The 20,268-nt window shown below is 51.1% G+C and overlaps 1 protein-coding gene across 1 annotated transcript in view; it reads left to right on the top strand.

Moving 5' to 3' along the window:
- The window catches only part of LOC135908023 (uncharacterized), a 230,282-nt gene extending 210,215 nt beyond the window's left edge, over positions 1 to 20,067 (top strand). Inside the window, exon 11 of the mRNA XM_065439789.2 lies at positions 19,812 to 20,067. Within this exon, the coding sequence (XP_065295861.1) occupies positions 19,812 to 20,033 (222 nt within the window). The 3' untranslated portion in view covers positions 20,034 to 20,067. The remainder of the gene's footprint in view (positions 1 to 19,811) is intronic.
- The last annotated feature ends 201 nt before the right edge of the window (positions 20,068 to 20,268 follow it).

Raw genomic sequence — 20,268 nt, 5'->3', positions numbered from 1 at the left:
AAGTGGGTAGAGGGTTACTGCTGGAAAGAGGACCAAAACCGATTTGAGCCATGGACCGAAACAAGAAGGTGGGAAAGGAAGACAGGACAAGCTGACGCGCGGTTTACAACACGTTGATTATGCGATGTTCGTATCTCAACTGAACCAAATGCTTTTTCGTAATCTATGAAAACGAAATAGAGATATTCTGTGTACTCCGCTGACATCTTGAATATCTGATGGATGACATGGTTTGATTCATCGCAGAATATCCCTTCATTAAGCCATAATTTTCTCTTGGTTGCTTGAAGTGTTACCGTGATTCTATGGGAACTTAGTGAATATTTAAAGACTACTGAAGGCAAGTGAATGACCCTATAATACCTCAATTTTTAACATCTAGATTTTATGAATTCGTATATTGTTGGACTTCTTTCAGCGCTCTGGTACACCTCAAGTAGTGAGGCATTGCTTATAAAGAAGTGAAAGCTTTTCAGGCGTGATACCTCCCCCATGTCTCAATAAATCTACTAATATTTCTTCTTCCTCTTTCCCCGCTTTCCGGGGACGTTTGCGTTTGTGTTTTCCACTTAATGAGCAGCGCTGGGTTACATTCGTAAGAAAGAAGAGTAATGCACCCCCAGCTAGCCCCGCAACCTGTTTTCTTAAGCAAACTATGTCTTGCGAGGCCCTGATACGGCAATGAAATTCAGCCGCCGTGTCGGGTTTCTAGCTGGAAAAAAACTGGAGAGTAGTGCGGTGCAATAGGGCGCGGATAGTGCGGCGCGTCTTGTGGGTGTTTTAGAGGTTTTATTAATGTGACACTTCCTTTGCTTCGGATATGTGCGATATCTGTCCTCGGTTTCGGCCGACTTTGCTATGGCAACTCTATTGCCGAAATTGCCCGTGAGCACGACGGCATCACAACGACTATAGGACGACAACGCAATGACGACGATAAAATTACGTCGATGGAACGAGAAAGGCGGTGTGGCGATCATTCCATGACGATTCTGAAAAGATGGCCATGATACAACGACGACAGCGCGATGATGATGGCATGATGGCAATGGGACAGCAGGTATGTAATGGCGACGGCGTGACGATGACAGCGTGATGACAAGTGGATGACGAAGATCGAATGACGTCGATGGGGTGACCACGAATGCATGTCGACGAAGGTATGAGAACTGATGCGTGACAGCGTTTGCCTGACGACAACAAAATGACGAGGTGGCTTGACAGCGATGGCATAATGACGATTGAGGGGCGAACCAATGATTGGAAGAGAATGACGGAGTAGGAATGAATGATGGAAAGACGAACGCTGTGTCACGATGTTGGCACGACAAGAGGCACGCATTGAAACAGTGGTAACGATGGTAAAATTAAGGCATGACGACGACAGAATGACAACAGGAGTATGATGATGGCTGTGTAATGACGATGGTACGACAACGACAACATGACAAGAATTGGATCCTGAAGTTCGAATCAAGACGACGGCAGCACCACGGCGGCATCACTACGAAGGTAGGACACCGATTGACAACAATGTGATCGTTTGCTCTTTTAATGCGTTGACGCACTTTACGAAGGTTGTAAATCTATGCATGTTTGTAGGTTTGCATCTAACCGTGTTACCGCCAACCTGGGTCACTGTAAACTTGTGCTCGAGTGGCTAGTGCATGGGGCTGCTGTTTTGAGGTAACAGCGTTACAAATCAACCATCACATCAATTTGGGTACTGAGCATGTGCCAATGTGTACATACGTGCCTATTTTCAAAGAAGCTCTTTCGCGCCGACGTGAGTCACTGTAGAGGCGGGACTGGGAAGGCACCTGTGTTCCATGAAACTTTTTGAGGCTGATTTGGAGATCTGGGTGTGTGCCACTGTGTCTGGGGTGGCCTTCAATGCGCCTGTAGAGCCCACTGACGTCGCAACAAAGGACGCTTTGGTTCGCACTCTCAGCCGGCTGCGAATGAAGAAAGGAATAAAGATGCGAAGCGCATGCTCCAGGCGCAAGCTCGGCAGGTGCAGAGTCGATCTAGGAGCCCGCCACGCTGGTCGCCACAGCCGCTGCTCCACTTGCCGCCTTTACCCTTCTCCTGAAATAAATGTTGGGACGACGGCACAGCTCATTGACCGCCGTCACGTCCTCATACAGTGGTGCTTCAGGAGAGGGCGCCTTGCAACGAGCCAAACGCAGTAATGGCTACCTGGCCGGAGCCTAAGTTCCCCTCACCTCTATCACTGTTCTAGTCAAGCTACATCGGCGCATGGTTCACGCAATTTGAGGCGGCTCTGGAGTGAACTACATTTTGATCCAGGAGTTCGAGTGTGAGGTATTCCTCGACGTGCTGCCACTTCATCTCCAACTCCGCCTAAGACGAACTACGACAGGCACAGCTGCACTTCTGTGGATCTCACTACTGCCCTCTTCTTGACACTGACCACAGAGTACGCGACAAATTTCTGTCTGCACCCTCAATGCATTCAACGCCAGCGATCAGCGCCTGTCATACCGTGCCATAAGACATCGCCATCAGGCCAACTCTCTCACCTCGACCTGCCATGATCCGTCTCCTCAACCGACAGATGCGTTTCCACGTAGTTCCCGGCCTTGTCGCCTTTATCGCCACCATCGATGGCACGTGAGAGTGGTGAAATCGACGACAAAATGCCCGCTTCCGCACCTCTCCCCACCGCATCTGTCTCCAACCACATACCTCCTGCTACTGGGCCCCCCACAGACACTCTACGCTATCCGTCCACGCCGTCCGCAGAAGTGGTCTTCGAGCCGGCGCGCATACTCTGCCTCTTGCCGAGTCCGCTGCCTCCGACTGCCCCAACTATAGCTACACCACGATGCCTCCATGCCAGCAATAGCAAGGCAGCTGTAGCAACGACCTCCCTCCCTTCCCTGCGCTGCCGGTCTTCTCCTTCGGCCGACTTGCCATCATGCGCTTCTGGTGATAGCTGTGGCAGTCCAGACATTGTAAACTGTTAACAATCGTTGCGCGACACCGATAGGGCAGGTGGACTGGCACCACCTTCCCGCGCTGCAAATCCTGATGGTGTCTCGCATCCACCACCTCATCGTCTCCTTCGTGTCGTGCCCGTATTGAATCTCGTCCACTAGCAGGAATTGCCTGCAGCTGCTTCGACTCAAAGATTTTCATCCACCCGCGCCGGTGCGGTAATCGAGAGTCGTCCAACGACGCATTCCTGGCCATCCCGAGCGCCGCTCGTCTCCAAAGTCGTTAATCTTAATACCTAGGCGCTGGCGCGCGCGCGCGCCTGGCGGTCTTGTCGTAACGCGGGCGAGGTCACAAATACAAGTGTGCACCCTTGGCCGTGGCCGCGGCTAGTGCAGAACTGAACAAGCGCGTGAACAAGCTGCGTCGACCATAGCTCACGCATCTGCGAGGGCATCACGATCGAGCTTCCGGCTTGTCGTCTCCACCACTCACAGCGCCCGGTCCCCGTTTGTTTCGCATGCCCTACGTTAACTGCTGCAGTGGTGTCTGTCACAAACTCCGTGCGGGCGTGCTGTCTGCCGTTCGTCCGCAGCGCCATTCGCAGCTTCGTCCACCGGAGAGATTTGCTAGTCCCCTTCAACTTCAGTGGACTCATACAACTTGGACTGCCCATGGACCCTTTTGACAGCCGGTTTCAATACCTTACTTTATCACCGTGACGTCTGGGTAGAGGGCCCCTGTAGAGCCCACCCACGCCGCAATAAAGGGCGCTTTGGTGAGCGCTCTCAGCTGACTGCGAATGAAGAAAAGAATAACGATGCGCAGCGAGTGCTGGAGGCGCAGGCTCGGCACGCTCTGAGTCGATCTAGAAGCTGGCCACGCTGGTCGCCAGAGCCGCAGCTCTGCTAACCACCTTCGCCCTTCTGAGGGAAATGTAGGGACGACGGCACGGCTCATTGGCCGCCGTCACGTCCTCCTAAATCATCTTCGATCCCACCTAGGTCACTGGGTACGTTAGGTGTTTGCCGCTCTTCAATGAACGCCCGTAACGCTACCTTGGGTAACTAGGTGAGTGCCACTGGAAATGTGCCGTACTACAATGACAAAACGATCCCTTAAATTTTTCCCATGCCGATGAAATCGATTCCACGTTACAAAAGTTGCCAAGGACAGCAACCTGTTGCATTACCAGGCTGTGCTACAAATGCATTGGGCATGTGCTGCTTATCAATTAATACCTTTCACGCCAACGCGTCAGTCAGCTGCGCGTCTTCAATGGTCATGAATGAACGTCCTGCGCACACGCACACCATGTATTTCGGAAGCCATGTGCAGGCGTTGGTGGCGGCTCTGAATGTCACCGCTGTTCTTATGGAAGCGCAAAAGGAGAGTTCCACTGCAGTACATGCCTTGCACATAACTCGTTTCGACGGTGCCCATACCTTGCGTTGCTATATTGCTTGAACGCCAACGCATTACTGTTTCGAGTCATCGTGAACTCAGTTCTGCCGCAATTTTTTTCTTTTTTGTCTAGCTGTTGCGCTGACAGATTATAACGACGAATGTATGACAACTACATGACGACGATTGTATGAGGCCATAGCGTGACGACGACAGTAAGACGACAAGCAGATAAGAAAGCTGTTATGGCAACGATGGCATGAGCACAGCTGCCACAACTGCTGAATAGCAGAAATCACCTCACATTCATTGGCAGTGGCAATGCGATTTGAATTCGAGCAATGTGGGGACACAACTTACTCCTGAAATGACGTTTAACATATCTAGCGATAATTCTGAGACTTCGTTTCTCTGACCTTGTGCCACAAACTCTGATGGTGTCCAACTTTGTGATGGCACCCACTTTCCAAGGTCACGCGTAAGCATGGCGGCATGACGATAACTGTATGACGCCCACTCAATGACGACGATAGAATGAAAGTGAAGGATTGGCATCGATGGGGCCAAAAAGGTGGTATAATGGCCACGCCGTGATGACAATAAGACTTCGCTTATCTGATGACGACGATTGTATAACAAAGACTGCGTTACGAACACGACATGAGCACATTGAGACAAAAATCATGACGTGAAGACGACAGAATGACAGAAACCGGGAAAAGAAGCTGAAATGACGAGAATGGCAGCAGCACGACCGCATAACAACGGTATTACAATGTATGCGTGGTAGCGCCTCTCTGACGATGGTGCAATGACGACGATGGTATGATGAAGATAACATGACAGCGGCGGCTGAACAGGGACTTAATCACGAGACACGTTTAAGACCGGACGAACAATGTATGATGTCGATGAATCGACGAAGGTGGTGTGACGACAGTGGCATGAGAACAATGGAACAACGTCATTGAAGTGACAGTGATGATAAAACGACAGCCTTACATCGATGGTATCGACGCATTGAAGACTGTTGCATGAGAACCTTATAATGATAGTGATATGATGGTGAGTGTATGATTACAAAGGCGTGACGACGACAGCCTAATGAATCCAGTATGACGACGATGGCTTGAAGACAACGTCATGACAAAGAGTTGGCTGACGAAGCTGGAATTACGACGATGACAAGGCCACTATGGCATGACCGCGATGGTCTGACGGCGAATGCATAATGCCGCTGTTTGACGATAGCGGCATTACAGCGGTGACATAATTACAAACGAATAACGACGATAAAATTACAATAGAAGTACGAAGAAAATTGATGTCAAATGAACGATGAAGGCGGTATGATAGCGACGCATGATGACAATGAGATGGCGTTACTAAAGTGAGGACGATTGTAATACGGCCGCGTGACAACGACGGAATTACGAAAATAGTATGGCGATGAATATGTGCCGAAGATGGCATAAAGACGAGCATGTCTTCAGCCGAATAATGAAGATAAAATAACCACGCCGGCGCTGTGCCAAAGGATACACGACGAGTTTACGGTGACGATGGCCGGACAAATACGGCAATACATGAGTTGGCTGATGAACCTGAAATGACGACAATCAAACGTCCACGAGGGCATCGTGACCACAAACCCAAACATTGTGGTCCAAGCTATTTACAACTTCGACCGCTGGGTTGGAGTAGAAAGTGTGACGACGACATGGGCACCACAGATCATGAAGCTGAAGTGACGCTGGCTGAACGGCCATCACGACGTCGTTGACAAAGAATGTATGACGACTCTATGACGACAATGGCGGGATAACGGTATGACGAGAGTTGGATGACAGATGTATAACCACAACGATGCCTCGACCACGACGACAACACGACCACGAGAGCATGGATAGTGGCCGAAGTTTTTAGACAACCTGGCCGTCTTTGTGGTATTAGAAAGTGTGGAAAGGACTTCGTGAGAGCCAGGTCACAAAGCGGGCCACTGTCTAATATACATAAGCAATCACCATTGTCTTATCATCACCTATTCCAGTACTTTCACTACCCTTCCCTCTTCCCTAGTGTAGAGTAGCGCACTAGACTGCACTATGTCAGGGTCGACCTGTCTGTCTTTCCTGTCAGTAAATTTTATGTAGATGTAACGACATTGATGTAATGATCGCTAGTGCTTCACGACCACGAGAACGTGCCCAGCGTGGTCCAAGCAGGCAGGCAACTTGGTCCTCTTTGTAGTGTAAGATTGATAGACTCTACAAAGATAGACACTCTACAAAGCTCTTTAGGTGAAGCACATAGCACTGCCACAAGTTATCGACGTCACTGAGCGCCACTATTATCGAACAAGAACCTCATATGCTGTTTTGGCTCCGGCGGCATCGTGACCAAAGCGCAAAATGCAGAAAATTGTGTTCTACTCCACTTTTTATTATATATATATTCCGAAGACAAGCGACACAAAAAGGTATTAACAGTAGGACGTGACAAATTGCACGCTCAACTTATGCGCCACATATGATTTAATTCGAAACAAAAGCCTGTGTGAAACGTTATAAAAACCAGTTGATTACAAAGTGTAACCAAAATCTTTAATGTCAGGGGGGGCCGGGGGGGGGGCGGCGCCCCAGCCACCGGCTTGAGCGGCGTGATCTGTGATGTTTCATGCACCGCCATGTTGTAATCACTCGATGTGGCATCAGCAAAAACAAGACAGCAGATTTATCTTGTACTACTGCACGTATTTCTTTGAGGCACTGCACATTGTGGTCACCACCCTTGTTCGAAAAAGAATCTTGGCACCGCCTATACTGCTTTAGGAGCCACCTATGCGTAAGGTACCTGCTCAAGAATTCCTCAAGGTTCAGCTTGGTTTCTTTAGTTAACCAGTTATTTTTTTATTAGCTGCTTATCAGGATTGCTCTGTTATTCCATTTGGTTGCGACGGTAATGTACACAGTAGCAAGACCGTGGAAGACGAAACTAACTTCCAAAAACAGGCTACACTTAAACGACAAAGACAGCGGCGAACACAGTCGGCGATTGTCGAAATCTGATGTGCGGGTCAAGCGTGTCGACTTTTAAAACAAGCGATCAAAACGCAAAAGGACACTTATTACACAAAAGCAACAAAACAACAAAGAAACAAAGTCCAATGTAACACAGTCCCCCCCCCCCCCCCCCCGCCAAAAAAAACTAAGCCCAAATTTGAGCAATGCAAAGTCCCAAAGTTCATTAGCGCTGGTAGAACGACTTAATTCGTACAACATGGACCACATCAGGCCGTCAGCTGTGATAGCGAAATTCCGTCGGGCACGACATCATTGTCGTGTTCTCCAGTGCTTCGGATGTCCTTGTAGGCCCCTAAATAGCGTCGTAAAACCTTCACGCTAAGTCCTCGTCGGCGTATTGGGGTCCATAACCAAACGCGGTCGCCGGGCTGGTACTCGACATAGCATCATCGATTGTTGTAGTATCGGCTGTCGGTACTATGCTGGTTCGGGATCTGTAGGCGAGCGAGTTGTCAGGATTATTCGGCGCACTAGAGATAGGTGGCGACCTCATGATTATCTTTGCAGGTGACGTGGGGCAGCATGGCGTCGAGAGTTGTCGTCGGATTCCTGCCGTAAACCGGCTTGAACGGCGTGACCTGTGTTGTTTCATGCACCGCCATGTTGTAAGCGAACGTTGCGTACGGCTGGACAGCATCCCAGGCCTTGTTCTCGACGTCGACGTACATTGTTAGCATGTCGGCGAGGGTCTTATTCAGGCGCTCCGTAAGACCTTGCTTCTGCGAGTGGAAGACAGTTGTCCTCCTGTGACTTGTCTGGCGTATTGCAGAATGGCTTGGATGAGCTCCGCTGCACAGGCCATTCCTTTATCGGTGACGAAGACTTCTGGGGCGCCATATCGTAGCAGGATGTTGTCCACGAAGAACTTTGCCACTTCGGCTGCGCTATCGTTCGGCAGAGCTTTCGTTTCAGCGAAGAGGGTGAGATAATCTGTCGCTACAACTATCCGCTTACTTCTGGTTGTTGACGTTGGTAAGTGCCCCAACAAGTCTTCCCCCCCCCCCCCGATCTGCGGAAAAAGTCAGCAAGGACGCTCGATCCACTGTAGTAACCCCGCTTGCCTTGTCGGTGATGGCTTGCGTCGCTGACAAGTCTCGGTATATCTTCACGTAAAGGGTGATGTCCGGGGCCAGGTGCGGCCAGAAGTACTTTTCCTGTATGCTCGATAGCTTCCGGGAGAATCCGATGTGCCCAGCGGTCGGATGGTCGTCTAGGGCGTGCAGTACTTCTGGACAGCGTTCAAGGAACAGGAAGGCAGCTTGCGGGGACTGGTGTGACCGTCTTTACGAGTAGGTTGTTTTGAAGCGAGAACGAAGGCAATCCTCGCTTAATTGCTCTAGGGACAACCTCGGTGTGCCCTTCCAAAAACTCGACAAGGCTTTTTAGCTCCGAATCTGGCCGTTGCTTTTCAGCGAAGTCTTCCGCGCTTATTATTCTAATGAAGGCGTCGTCATCCTCGTCACCTTGCGGCTGCGGGTCAATAGGGGCGCGTAATAGGAAATCGGCAACGCAGGGTTTTCGTCCGGACTTGTAGGTTACAGTGATGTCATATTCCTGCAGTCTGAGGCTCCAACGCACCAGCCGTCCTGAAGGGTCCTCTAAATTCGCTAGCCAACAGAACGCGTGATGGTCGCTGACGACTTTGAATGGCCTGCCGCATAGGTAAGGGCGAAATTTTGCTCTAGCCAAAACGATGGCGAGGCATTCTTTTTCGGTCGTAGAATAATTTGCTTCGGCTTTTGACAGCGACAGGCTAGCTTAAGCTATCATCCGTTCATGTCCGTTTTTCCTCTGGACTTGAACGGAACTGAGGCCTAAGCTACTGGCGTCAGTGCGGATTTCTGTATCGGCGTCCTCGTCGAAGTGCTTAAAGGGACACTAAAGCGAAACAATAAATCAGTTTAGACTAATGAAGCATTGTTTGAGAACCCTGCAGGCAGTAATTTTAAAGAAATATTTTGATTATTAGATGAGAAAATAAAGGTCCAAGTATCAGTATTTGAATTTCGCGCCGAAATCCCAGCGCCGGTACATCAACGTGACGTCAAGGATACCAAAGTATGTTTTGGCGTTGGGGCCGCATTGGCTGAATAAAGGTTCCCGAACCTTGCCATGTTTAATATTTGGTTCCTTTAGAACACAATGTAGTCAATCTGTACCGCTATATATAATTGGTAGGCCCTAGAAGATGCCATCAAAATCCAAGACGTCACAACCCCCCAGGTGCGGGAACTTAAGTAGGCGTCGCCACCCGTATTTTATTCTTGCGCATTTTTTTGGCTTACCAAACGTCTTACCGTTGTAAGAATGTTGTTTTTGGTATTGTGGAACGGGAGCTTACTGATGCAGAAGAAATTAGTTTTCACTTTAGTGTCCCTTAAATACCGGTGGCCACTGCATGCGTCGTTTGAGTTATTGAAAAGCATCGGCCTCACGTGTTTCCAACTCGAAGTCGACATCACATTTAGTTAGATGTGTCAGCGGCTCAGCCATGCATGAAAAGTCTTTGACAAAGCGCCTGTAGTAGGCACACATGCCAAGGAGTCTCCACATTGCCTTCTTGTCGATGAGCTGCTGGAACTTTGCAATGGCAGCTCTTTTCTGCGATTGGGGGCGGACTCCAGATTTCCTGATGACGTGGCCCAGGAACAGAAGGTGATCGTTAGTGGAGCGGCACTTTTCCGACTTCAGAGTGACTTTATTTCCCCTAGTGTTGTCGCAAACGCCTAAGGTGGTCATCGAAATTTCCGCCGAAGACAACCACGTCATCCAAGTAAACAAGATGCGTCTGCCACTTCAGTCCTGCTAACACCGTGTGCATGACGCACTTAAACGTTGCAGTCGCCGACCACCGTCCGAATGGCATACCTTGAACTCACAGAGGCCATCTGGCGTGATGAAGGCGGGTTTTTTCGGTGATCTCTCTCGTGGGCTTCTGTTTGCCAGTAGCCGGACTTGAGATCCATTGACGAGAAGTATTTGGCGCTGCAGGGCCGATCCAACGCGTCGACTATCACTGGAAGTAGGTACACGTCTTTCTTGGTGATCTTGTTCAGTCGACGACAATCGACGCAGAAACATAGGGTTCCGTCCTTTTTCTTCACCAAGAAAACAGAGGATGCCCACGGGCTTTCCGAAGACTGGATGATGTCGTCGTGCAGCATATCGTCGACTTGCTGTTTTATAGATTCGCATTCTGGCGTCGAAACTCGGTAAGGGCTCTTGCGGAGGGTTCGGGCGCACTGTTCGGTTATTATGCCATGCTTTGGGACGGGTGTTCGTCGAATCCTCGATGACTTAGAAAAGCAGTCTTTGTATCGTCGGAGGAGACATCAAAGCTTTTGGCACTTAATTGTAGAAAGACTTGAATTTATGTCGAAGTCTGGTTCGGGAACTACGGTCGTCGGGGTAGATGCGGCAGAATCTGAAAGGACCAAACCCATTGCTGGTTTCCACAATTTCCTCGATGTACGCGAGTGTCGTTCCCATGTTGATGTGCTTGAAGTCCTGGCTAGAGTTCCTTGGCATCACTTCCGCTGTGCCTCCGTGCAGCCGAGCGAACCCTCTCGCGACGCAAATTTCACGGTCGAGCAGCAGACGGTGGTCGCCCTCGATGATGCCTTGTATGGACGTCTGCGCCTGTTTCGGTGCTGACGGAAATAACAATGCTGGAGTTCGGCTGGATGCTCACTTGATCTTCGAGAACACTCAAGGCGGGGTGACTACGAGAGCTCTGCGGCGGTATCCCTTGATCTCGCGACAGCGTTATGGACTTCGACTTCAGGTCGATGATTGCCCCGAGAATGACGTCTCCTGAACACTGTTGGAGGATAACGAAGGTGGCAGGGCAAGTCCGGTCATTAACGGTAATTTTTGCCGTGAACATTATAGTTGGCGTTATTATGTGTCATCGAGCGGTCCGAATTTGGGGGCCTTGGCACACAGTCTTAACTTTCTTCAACTTGGCGGCGAAGGGTCCACTCATGACGGAGCAGTCGGCTCCTATGTCTACTAATGCAATGATTGCGTGGCCGTCGAGAAGCACGTCGAGGTCGGTGGTTCTTTGCGTTACGTTGCAGTTAGGTCTTGGCGTCAGATCACCGCTGTGTCGCATTGACTTGTGGCTGGTACGTGGCGTCGTCAAGTCGTCTTTAATCGGCGTTACTTCCAGACTTTGTCGGATGGCGGCGTCTCGCTGATATGTCGTCGAGCCAAGATTTTTGGCGTCGTAGTTGGCAGTGGAGGATCTTCATCAGTTCGGCGAACAGCAACTGCACTGCACCTCCATCGGTTGCTGCTTTTTGTTTTCCTCATATGGGCTCACTGACTGGCCCCGGGCTGGGCGAGAGAGAGAGAGAGAAAAAAAAACTTATTTTTGCGCCAGCGTCCGGCGCTCAACCCTGGCCCTCACCCAAACAGCCCTTACCAGTCCTCACCCAACGAGGCTTTGACGTGCTGGATAAGCACCAGCAGGAGAGTGTTAGTTGCATGGAGTGGTGGAGTGAGCCAGTCCGTCCATGAGGTGGCTTGATGTTAGTGGGAATGGTGGAGAGGGCTGCGAGAGTGTATGGTTGGCGTTGCTGCGACAGGTAGCGGCTTGATGATGGTGAGCGGGATGGTCGCCGAGCGCTCCACTGAGTAGGGTGAGGTAGTCGGCGATGTCACGTGGGCTTTGGTGAAGGCACGGGGCGTTGACGGCGAAACCTAGCAGTCCCTACTAGCGGTAAGGACATCGGCAGTAGATGTGGCCTGCAGCCCCGCAATTGTAGCTGGGAGGGCAGAGGTAGGGGCGACGCCAAATGTCCGTTTTCCTCGGGTAGCTGCGCCGAGCGACATGTTGGCGTGCTGGCGATGGCTGCGGTAGACGACGGTATTGCGGGGTGTTACGTTTCGCCTACGACGCGCGTTAAAGCCAGCGCGGATGCAACGTACGCCGGAGCTTCGTTCAAAGCGGCGGACATTTTGGCCCGTTCGGAGCGGCCGCGACGCATCCCCGCCGAGCGCGTCCCGGCATGTTCAGTGCCACGTGTCTTTGTGTGTGCGTGTGTGTGTGTGTGCCCACGCTTGTCAAAGCGCGGCAGCCGGGGAGAGGAGCTCCCCCAGTGTGAAGCGAGGAGGTCTGACCGGCGCCGGCCCGGCTGATGTGTCACCTCCTTGTCTCTACATGTCTCTCAGTCCGTCCGTAGCTCGCTGTCACGTGGTGTCATCTCGTGATCTTCCTTCTTGCCCGCGACGCCAAGAGTATAAGAGCAGCTGGCCCCGGACGCCAGGAGAGGCTCCGATTTCTGCTGTTGAGTAACGTGCTCTCCCGTCTCTCTACTTCGGTCGACCTGACCGCCCGCTCTTTGCGATGCTAGAATAAACAAGTTGTTCTGTTAGGAGTCGCCTCATGCTTTGCTGGGACCTTCGGATGCTTCCAGTGTGCCCCAGGCCGCCAGGCCAACGCTACCCTTGGGGCTTGCGACCCAGTTGCAATAACGGGCGTCAGCACTGAGGTTCCAACAGCTGGTGGCCGCGCTGAGATTCCAACAGCCGGTGCCATCGGTGCGGATCAAACATCTGGTTGCCAGCGGTGAGATCGCGACAACGGAGGCCAGCAGCGAAGATATGCGGTTGACTGTATACTGAGCAGCACAACGACCTTCCGGGAGCAGTGCAACGAGCCCTGTGTGATGACTGGTTGCCTGCAGCGGAACGATTGCGCTGAATTCTTGGCTGCGAGGTTTGGTGAGTGCGGGACTTTCTTCTTCTGAGTTTTGCCAGGCTTTTGTTAGTGTCAGAAACAGAGCTGGTAATTGTGGTTGTCGTTGCTGCCGGGTTAGTTTGCGGCAAGACAATAGTAGGCAGTAGAGAAAGCAGCATTCAGAGCAGCCATGGATTTGAAGTCGTTGCGCAAACCGAAATTGTTGGAGCTTGCAAGAGAGTTGAGTCTGGATGTCTCAGACAAACTCAGAAAACCAGAACTGCTAAGGGCTATTCTTGAGTTAGGAGCTGAGGATGACGAGCTGTCGGAATGCCTTGAGACCATTGAGGAGAGGGAGACTGCAAAAAGACAGGAGCGCGAACTTAAAGAGCAAAAAGATGAGCTTGAACGAAAAGAACGAAAAGAGAAAGAAAAAGAAGAGCGCGACCGTCAACACGCTTTGGAAATGAAGCGTCTCGAGGTGGAGATGGAACGCGCTCGTAATGGAAGTCAGGAACACGGTGCAGGAGAACGAGTATTGTTTAAAATGACTGACCTGATGCGGCCGTTAACTTTGAGCGAACGTGCGAGAAGCAGGGGTTCTCTCGGGAAACGTGGCCACAGCGCTTGCTCACTGTGTTACCCGGCGAGGCGGCCGACGTAGTCGCTCGCTTGGAGAGAGAGGAGGCAGAGGATTTCGACAAAGTGAAATCGAGTCTGCTAAAAAAGTACAGGCTGTCAGCGGAGGCGTTCCGTCGGAAGTTTCGAGAAAATGAGAAGGACAAAAGTGAGTCATATACAGAGTTTGCCTACAGGCTAATGTCAAACATGCAGGAGTGGCTCAAAGAAGAGAAAGCGTTTGGTGACCACGAGAAAGTTCTGCAGTGTTTCGGGCTAGAACAGTTTTATAGTCGGTTACCTGAGAACGTGCGCTACTGGGTCTTGGATAGGCCAGACGTTAGTACGGTGGCTAGAGCCGCTGAGCTAGCCGTAGAGTTTGTGACGCGTCGGGCTCGCGGAGCTAAGGACGGTCAAAAGGGTGAATTTGGCTCCAAGTTTGAGAGGCCGAAGTTCACGCCCATGAGAGCAAAGGGGGACACACGTAGTGCGGATGCGAGTGAAAGCATTCCGACCGAACGTAAGGAGACGGCGGCAGCCGAAGCCGAACGCAGAAAGCGGTTCGAGACGAGGCAAGCGCGCGTGTGTTATACGTGCCAGAAGCCGGGTCACTTTTCGGCGCAGTGTCCGGAAACAAAAACAAAAGTAGTGTTTTTGTCATTATGCAGCACTGACGAGAAAATGAAGCTTCTCGAGCCTTACATGCGAGACCTCCTCGTGAACGGGAAGGAGTGCCGAGTGCTTCGCGATTCCGCAGCTACGATGGATGTAGTTCACCCCTCTTACGTAGAACCCGACATGTTCACGGGCGAGTGCGCATGGATCAAGCAAGCCGTGGAAGCTCATAGCGTGTGTCTGCCCGTAGCAAAAGTGCTCATTGAAGGTCCTTTTGGAGCACTTGAGACGGAGGCGGCAGTGTCATCTATGCTGCCCCCCCAGTACCCGTACCTATTTTCGAAGAGGTCCGATCACCTCCTGCGCGAGAAGGGGCTTTTGTTTGGTGAGGCTAGCGTTCAGGCCTTAACCAGATCGAAGGTTCGGGAGCTCGCTGCAAAGGCGGTAGTTGCGGGGCCGACGTTGTCGAACGATGAGAAAGGGTCAGAGGCGCAGCAAGCTGATATTCAGATCACGCCCGAGCTGAATAAAACTGAGTCTGTAGCGTTAAACGCACCAGATACTGGAGAAGAAATGCCCGATGCTGGAAAGTTAGAAGAGATAACTGCAGATTTGCTCATCACGCCTATGTCAGACGGACTTAATAGGTTGCTAAAAGTCAGCCGGTCGGCATTGATAGCCGAGCAAAAGAAGGATGGCAGCCTAGAAAACATACGCTGCATTGTCAAGGAAGGTGTCGCCAAGAAAAATGCTCGCTTTGTCGAAAGGTGTGGGGTAAGGCTGTTAAACAGCTCAGTGTACCACCCACAGTCGAATTCCCTTGAGAAGCTCCACTCCGTCATGAAGCGCGTGTTGAGAGCCTTGTGGTTTGAACAACAAACTGACTGGGAGCTGTTTCTGCCTGGGGTGATGTATCCATTGAGGACCGCGCCGCATGCGGCTACGGGTTTTTCGCCAGCTGAGCTGGTGTACGGTCGCTCGCTGCGATCTCCGCTTCGCATGCTTCGAAACGGATCACTGCCCTCTCCAATGGCTGCAGACTCTCTTTCACAAATGGCCGCCTCCTGCGCTGGAGCCTCGCTTTGCAATAACATTCCTTTGAGGTGCGTTACAAAAAGGGGAGTCTCAACGGCAACGCCGATGGCTTAAGTCGAAGCCTCTAACGTGGGAATCAGCCTCAAAATCGTTTGTTATTGATGTTTTCTTCCTGAGGCAGGATTTTTAACATATTGCTTTTGTGTAGTGTTTCAAAGTGATGATGTGCTTTCTAGTGCAATTTTCCGATTTGTGGATGCGTTTTGAGTGCTGCTAGACTACTGTAAGGAACTAGGCAGTAGTATTAAAGGGGAAAGAGCCTGGCAGGGCTTAGTGAGGGTTGTGCCGTGCTTGCTGACTGAGCGGCTGAGTTTCGGCGCAGTTCTAACGCTTGCTGGGAAAGAGAACAAAAATGGCAACTCTCCTGAAGTCACTTTGCAGTGTCCTGTGTGAACCTGAACGAGAGAACGAGGCCTTCTCGGTGCGCTGCGCTCAAGAAACGCCGAGGGACGACCGACTTCGGTTATGAGCATCCTCGAGCGACATCCCTCCGGACAGCGGATGCAGTCCCCTGACCATCGGGATCTCCCTCCCCCGGCGGGGCGGTCTGTTACGTTTCGCCTACGACGCGCGTTAAAGCCAGCGCGGATGCAACGTACGCCGGAGCTTCGTTCAAAGCGGCGGACATTTTGGCCCGTTCGGAGCGGCCGCGACGCATCCCCGTCGAGCGCGTCCCGGCATGTTCAGTGCCACGTGTCTTTGTGTGTGCGTGTGTGTGTGTGTGCCCACGCTTGTCAAAGCGCGGCAGCCGGGGAGAGGAGCTCCCCCAGTGTGAAGCGAGGAGGTCTGACCGGCGCCGGCCCGGCTGATGCGTCACCTCCTTGTCTCTACATGTTTCTCAGTCCGTCCGTAGCTCGCTGTCACGTGGTGTCATCTCGTGATCTTCCTTCTTGCCCGCGACGCCAAGAGTATAAGAGCAGCTGCCCCCGGACGCCAGGAGAGGCTCCGATTTGTGCTGTTGAGTAACGTGCTCTCCCGTCTCTCTACTTCGGTCGACCTGACCGCCCGCTCTTTGCGATGCTAGAATAAACAAGTTGTTCTGTTAGCAGTCGCCTCATGCTTTGCTGGGACCTTCGGATGCTTCCAGTGTGCCCCAGGCCGCCAGGCCCACGCTACCCTTGGGGCTTGCGACCCAGTTGCAATAACGGGCGTCAGCACTGAGGTTCCAACAGCTGGTGGCCGCGCTGAGATTCCAACAGCCGGTGCCATCGGTGCGGATCAAACAGGGGTTACGGGACCCTGGCGCGGTCGCGGAAAGGGACCCTGACGGCGGGCGATGGCGGCATAGGTCATTGCTTCTGGCAGGGGCTGCGGTGATTGCGGTTCAACCTCAGGAAGTCCAAGCTATCGCTGAACCTCTTCATTGATGATTTCCCCGATTGTGGCCACTTGAGACTCTAATCTTGGGTACAACTTCGGCAGCTCCTCCCGTAGAACCGCTCTGATAGTCTCGCGTTGATCGTCGGTGGCCAGTGAGTGAACTCAGGCGTAGTTTGTAGAGTTCGGGGGGTCGTTAAATGGCCGGTTCCGGATTTCGAGTGTCTTTTCGATGCTGGTGGCTTCGCGAAGGAACTCGTTCAGTCTTCGGTGGGCGTCGTATTATCTCGGCGAAAAGTTCCTCCTTCACACCACGCATGAGTGGGCGGAATAGACGGCTCATTTCCTCTGTGAAGATCTCGGTGGTCTCATTAGACAGCTGCCCTCTGGTTTCTAGTAGTGCTTGGGCTCATTTTCGGCGTGCTAGGCTTGTGAATGTCGGAACAGGTCCCACATCATTAAGTTGGGTTCTCGGTTCACAAACCACGTCTTGGCGGCGTCTTCCAATGCACGAAAGACATGTTACAGTTTGTTTTTGTTGTTCCAGCTGATGTAACGACCATCTCATACGTCTCAAGCTAGCCTTCCGTGTCCTAGAATGTTGTACCACGGAAGGTCGCGGGCTCCCTGGCCTGCTGCAGCACGATGGGGAACGCTGGGGCTGCCATTGGGGTTGACTTGGCGACGATATTCCTGGTCGTCCGTGCTCCGGCGGCAGTCCTTGCAGCCTGCGGCTATCGACATTGGTGTTGTCTTGCGCATCGGGGTTAGGTCACGGCTTTGTGAGGGCGTACGGTACATGAACGCAAGCCACCTCTAGCAGATGTTTCGGGGTAGTGACGGTAATGAACAGAGTAGCAATACTGTGAAAGACGAAACAAAATTTTGAACGGGCGAACCAGTGCCCACAAAAACAGCCTAAAGTGAAAGCACAATGATAGCCGCGAACAGAGGCGGCGATCGTCGAAATCTGATCTGCGGGTCAAGCTTGTCGGTTTTTAAGCATCAGTAATCGAAGGTTCCAGAAAGACCATTGGTGCCCGCGTGTCTTCCAGAAAGTTCTACATCATTCGCGTCGCGCGATGAAATCAGATAACACAAGTTTTGGTGATAACAGACAGCAGATAGAACCATCGATAACTTCCGAGAAACTTCCGATACATGCAGGCATGTCCTGCGCTGTGCGATAAGATTTGTTAGGTGGGGAAACGTGGTTACCCGACAAAGATAAACGTGAACGTCCCTAAGTGAACGTGCCAAAAGTGAACGCCGCTAACACAGATTCTGTGGCATGGGAGGGTTGCGACGAAACTGAGTGTGATGGAGAACCACACTCAGTCATGTAGGAAGGCCCTACTTAGGACGGCACACATCAAATCCTATATCACAAGCAGTGCCATTCCAGTCTTCTTCACATGTATGGGTTTCTTTCTTTTTACACTTTTCGTAGTCCGTAATGCCACTCTCGCTTTCGATAGGACCACTATATATATATATATATATATATATATATATATATATATATATAGTTGTGTGCGAGAGAGAACGTGTGAGTGTGCGGACGCTGTGAAGATCCCACCTTCACTGAGCGATGGCTTTAAGCCCTAGGTTCCCTTCAAAGTCTCAAGCTATGTTTGGTCTCGGTGTTAGAAATTTCAGCGTCAGGCTAACAGAGTTGGTGGCATATAACGCAAAAGAGGTTTTTCGACAAAATTATTTTAAGCCTGCCCTTACGCCGCTTGGAGAAGGGAATATTCAGCAATATTTCCTGATTTCTTTGTCTCTTTCTCATAGCAGCGACGCCAGCATCGGAGCATGTGGTAGTGGCGATGTGCGTTGGAAGACTAGACAAAAAAGCACCATATATCTCGGGCAATCTCCACTCATGGCGATGGCTGTGACAGACAGAATTTGGGAGAATTTAGCACACGACTTCTAAATCCAACACAAGGCTGGGTGGTAGTGCAATGAAAAGTATAGAGTTGTGGGTTAACGGGTAACTTTAAATAGGGAAATAACGCTATCTACCCGCCCATAATAGAAAACCTCCCTCGAAAGATCACAACAGTAAACTTCAAGCAAGGAGCGGGAGCGACATGCACGTACTACTGAATAAAGAAGGCTTCATCAGACTCTACTCAGCCGGAAGTCCGAGTACACAAGTCGTGCCATAATCAGTTATAGCGTGTGAGGAGGTTGTGGCAATACTCTGCTTCCAAATAAATGAGACACAACTTGTCATTTTCTTTCGCAAAATAAATGTATCTGCCCCCCCAGACATTAGGTAATACGATGGCAGCGTAAAAGCACTCTAAAAATTACCTAAAGCACTTCTTCCTACGGACCAGTTCCGGTAACCGGGAGCTGCCTGCGTCATGACGTCGTGATGCACTGACTCACTCCGTTCGTGGGGTCGCTGCGACAATTACGGGTGAGCGCATCCAAAATAAATGCGATGCACACGAGCGGCCTTGTTTAGAGCTGACGTTATGACATGGCGGCTATGACGTAATTTTGGCTCTGGTACTCCTTTCGGCGTGCGCAGCATGACAGTGCTTATCGTTCGAGATAAGTTTCGGTTAATCAGTGGCAACGGCCGCCGGGGCGTGGATCTGGAGACCATATATTCTGACATGTGCAACGCCATCCTACCTACCCCTTTACTTTGAGACGTCCGTAACTCTTGCTCCGAGTCGATATCATGGTAATGTCCATCATACCAGTTCCGGAATTTCAAGACAAACTTTCTAGCACCTATTAGGTGACGTCAAAATCCACATCCCAGCAATCATTGCCCATTCGAAGAAGCAGCATATCGTATCTCTAAGGCTATGTTTGGCAGACAGCACGCGTCCTCATTCACTGCGAAAGAGAAAACGCGTCATGCTGCCATGTTCAACACTTCACACGCTTTCCAACCATCGTACTTGCTAAACGCCATCCGTGGGCGCAGATGCGTGGCGGAGTTTCGACTGATTTGAAAATGTGTGTCAGTACTATTTTGATGACTCATCACCTTCAACGTTGCTTCTCCGCAGGTGTGCGGCTCCAAAACGAATTTCACAGATCTTCACTTCAGCCTGGCCGCCTACGACGTCAATTTTGACTCGTCACCTGAAGCCTGCGAAGAGATGGGCATAAGCGCCGGCGCTTTCAGGCGCCTCTCTACCATTCGCCCTTTGAGTAACTACCTTCTCCGCAGCTACAAAGACCACGACACGTGCGCGAAAGTGAACTTCTCCACAAGTCAAGCAGTGTGATACCTCAGACGAGCTGAAGAATAAAAGGAAAGCTGCTTTATTGGGTGCGGGGTTGACTTGATTTTCAGAACCTCACTTATGTAGGAAAATGTCCGAAGGGCGGCTGTCACAACAGACACCGAAGTCTTAAAGTTAGCAACATTTCTACGGTAAACAAAAAAAAGACACACACACACACACACATAGCGGAGTGCTGCATACAACTGTCTATTTTAGTGCGAAGGAGCCAATGGCT

Source organism: Dermacentor albipictus, chromosome 10 (assembly GCF_038994185.2).
Source record: "Dermacentor albipictus isolate Rhodes 1998 colony chromosome 10, USDA_Dalb.pri_finalv2, whole genome shotgun sequence".
In the NCBI taxonomy this organism is placed as follows: Eukaryota; Metazoa; Arthropoda; class Arachnida; order Ixodida; family Ixodidae; genus Dermacentor; species Dermacentor albipictus.
The sequence above is the reverse complement of the archived record's forward strand: the minus strand, read 5'-3'. Positions and strand labels throughout refer to the sequence as shown.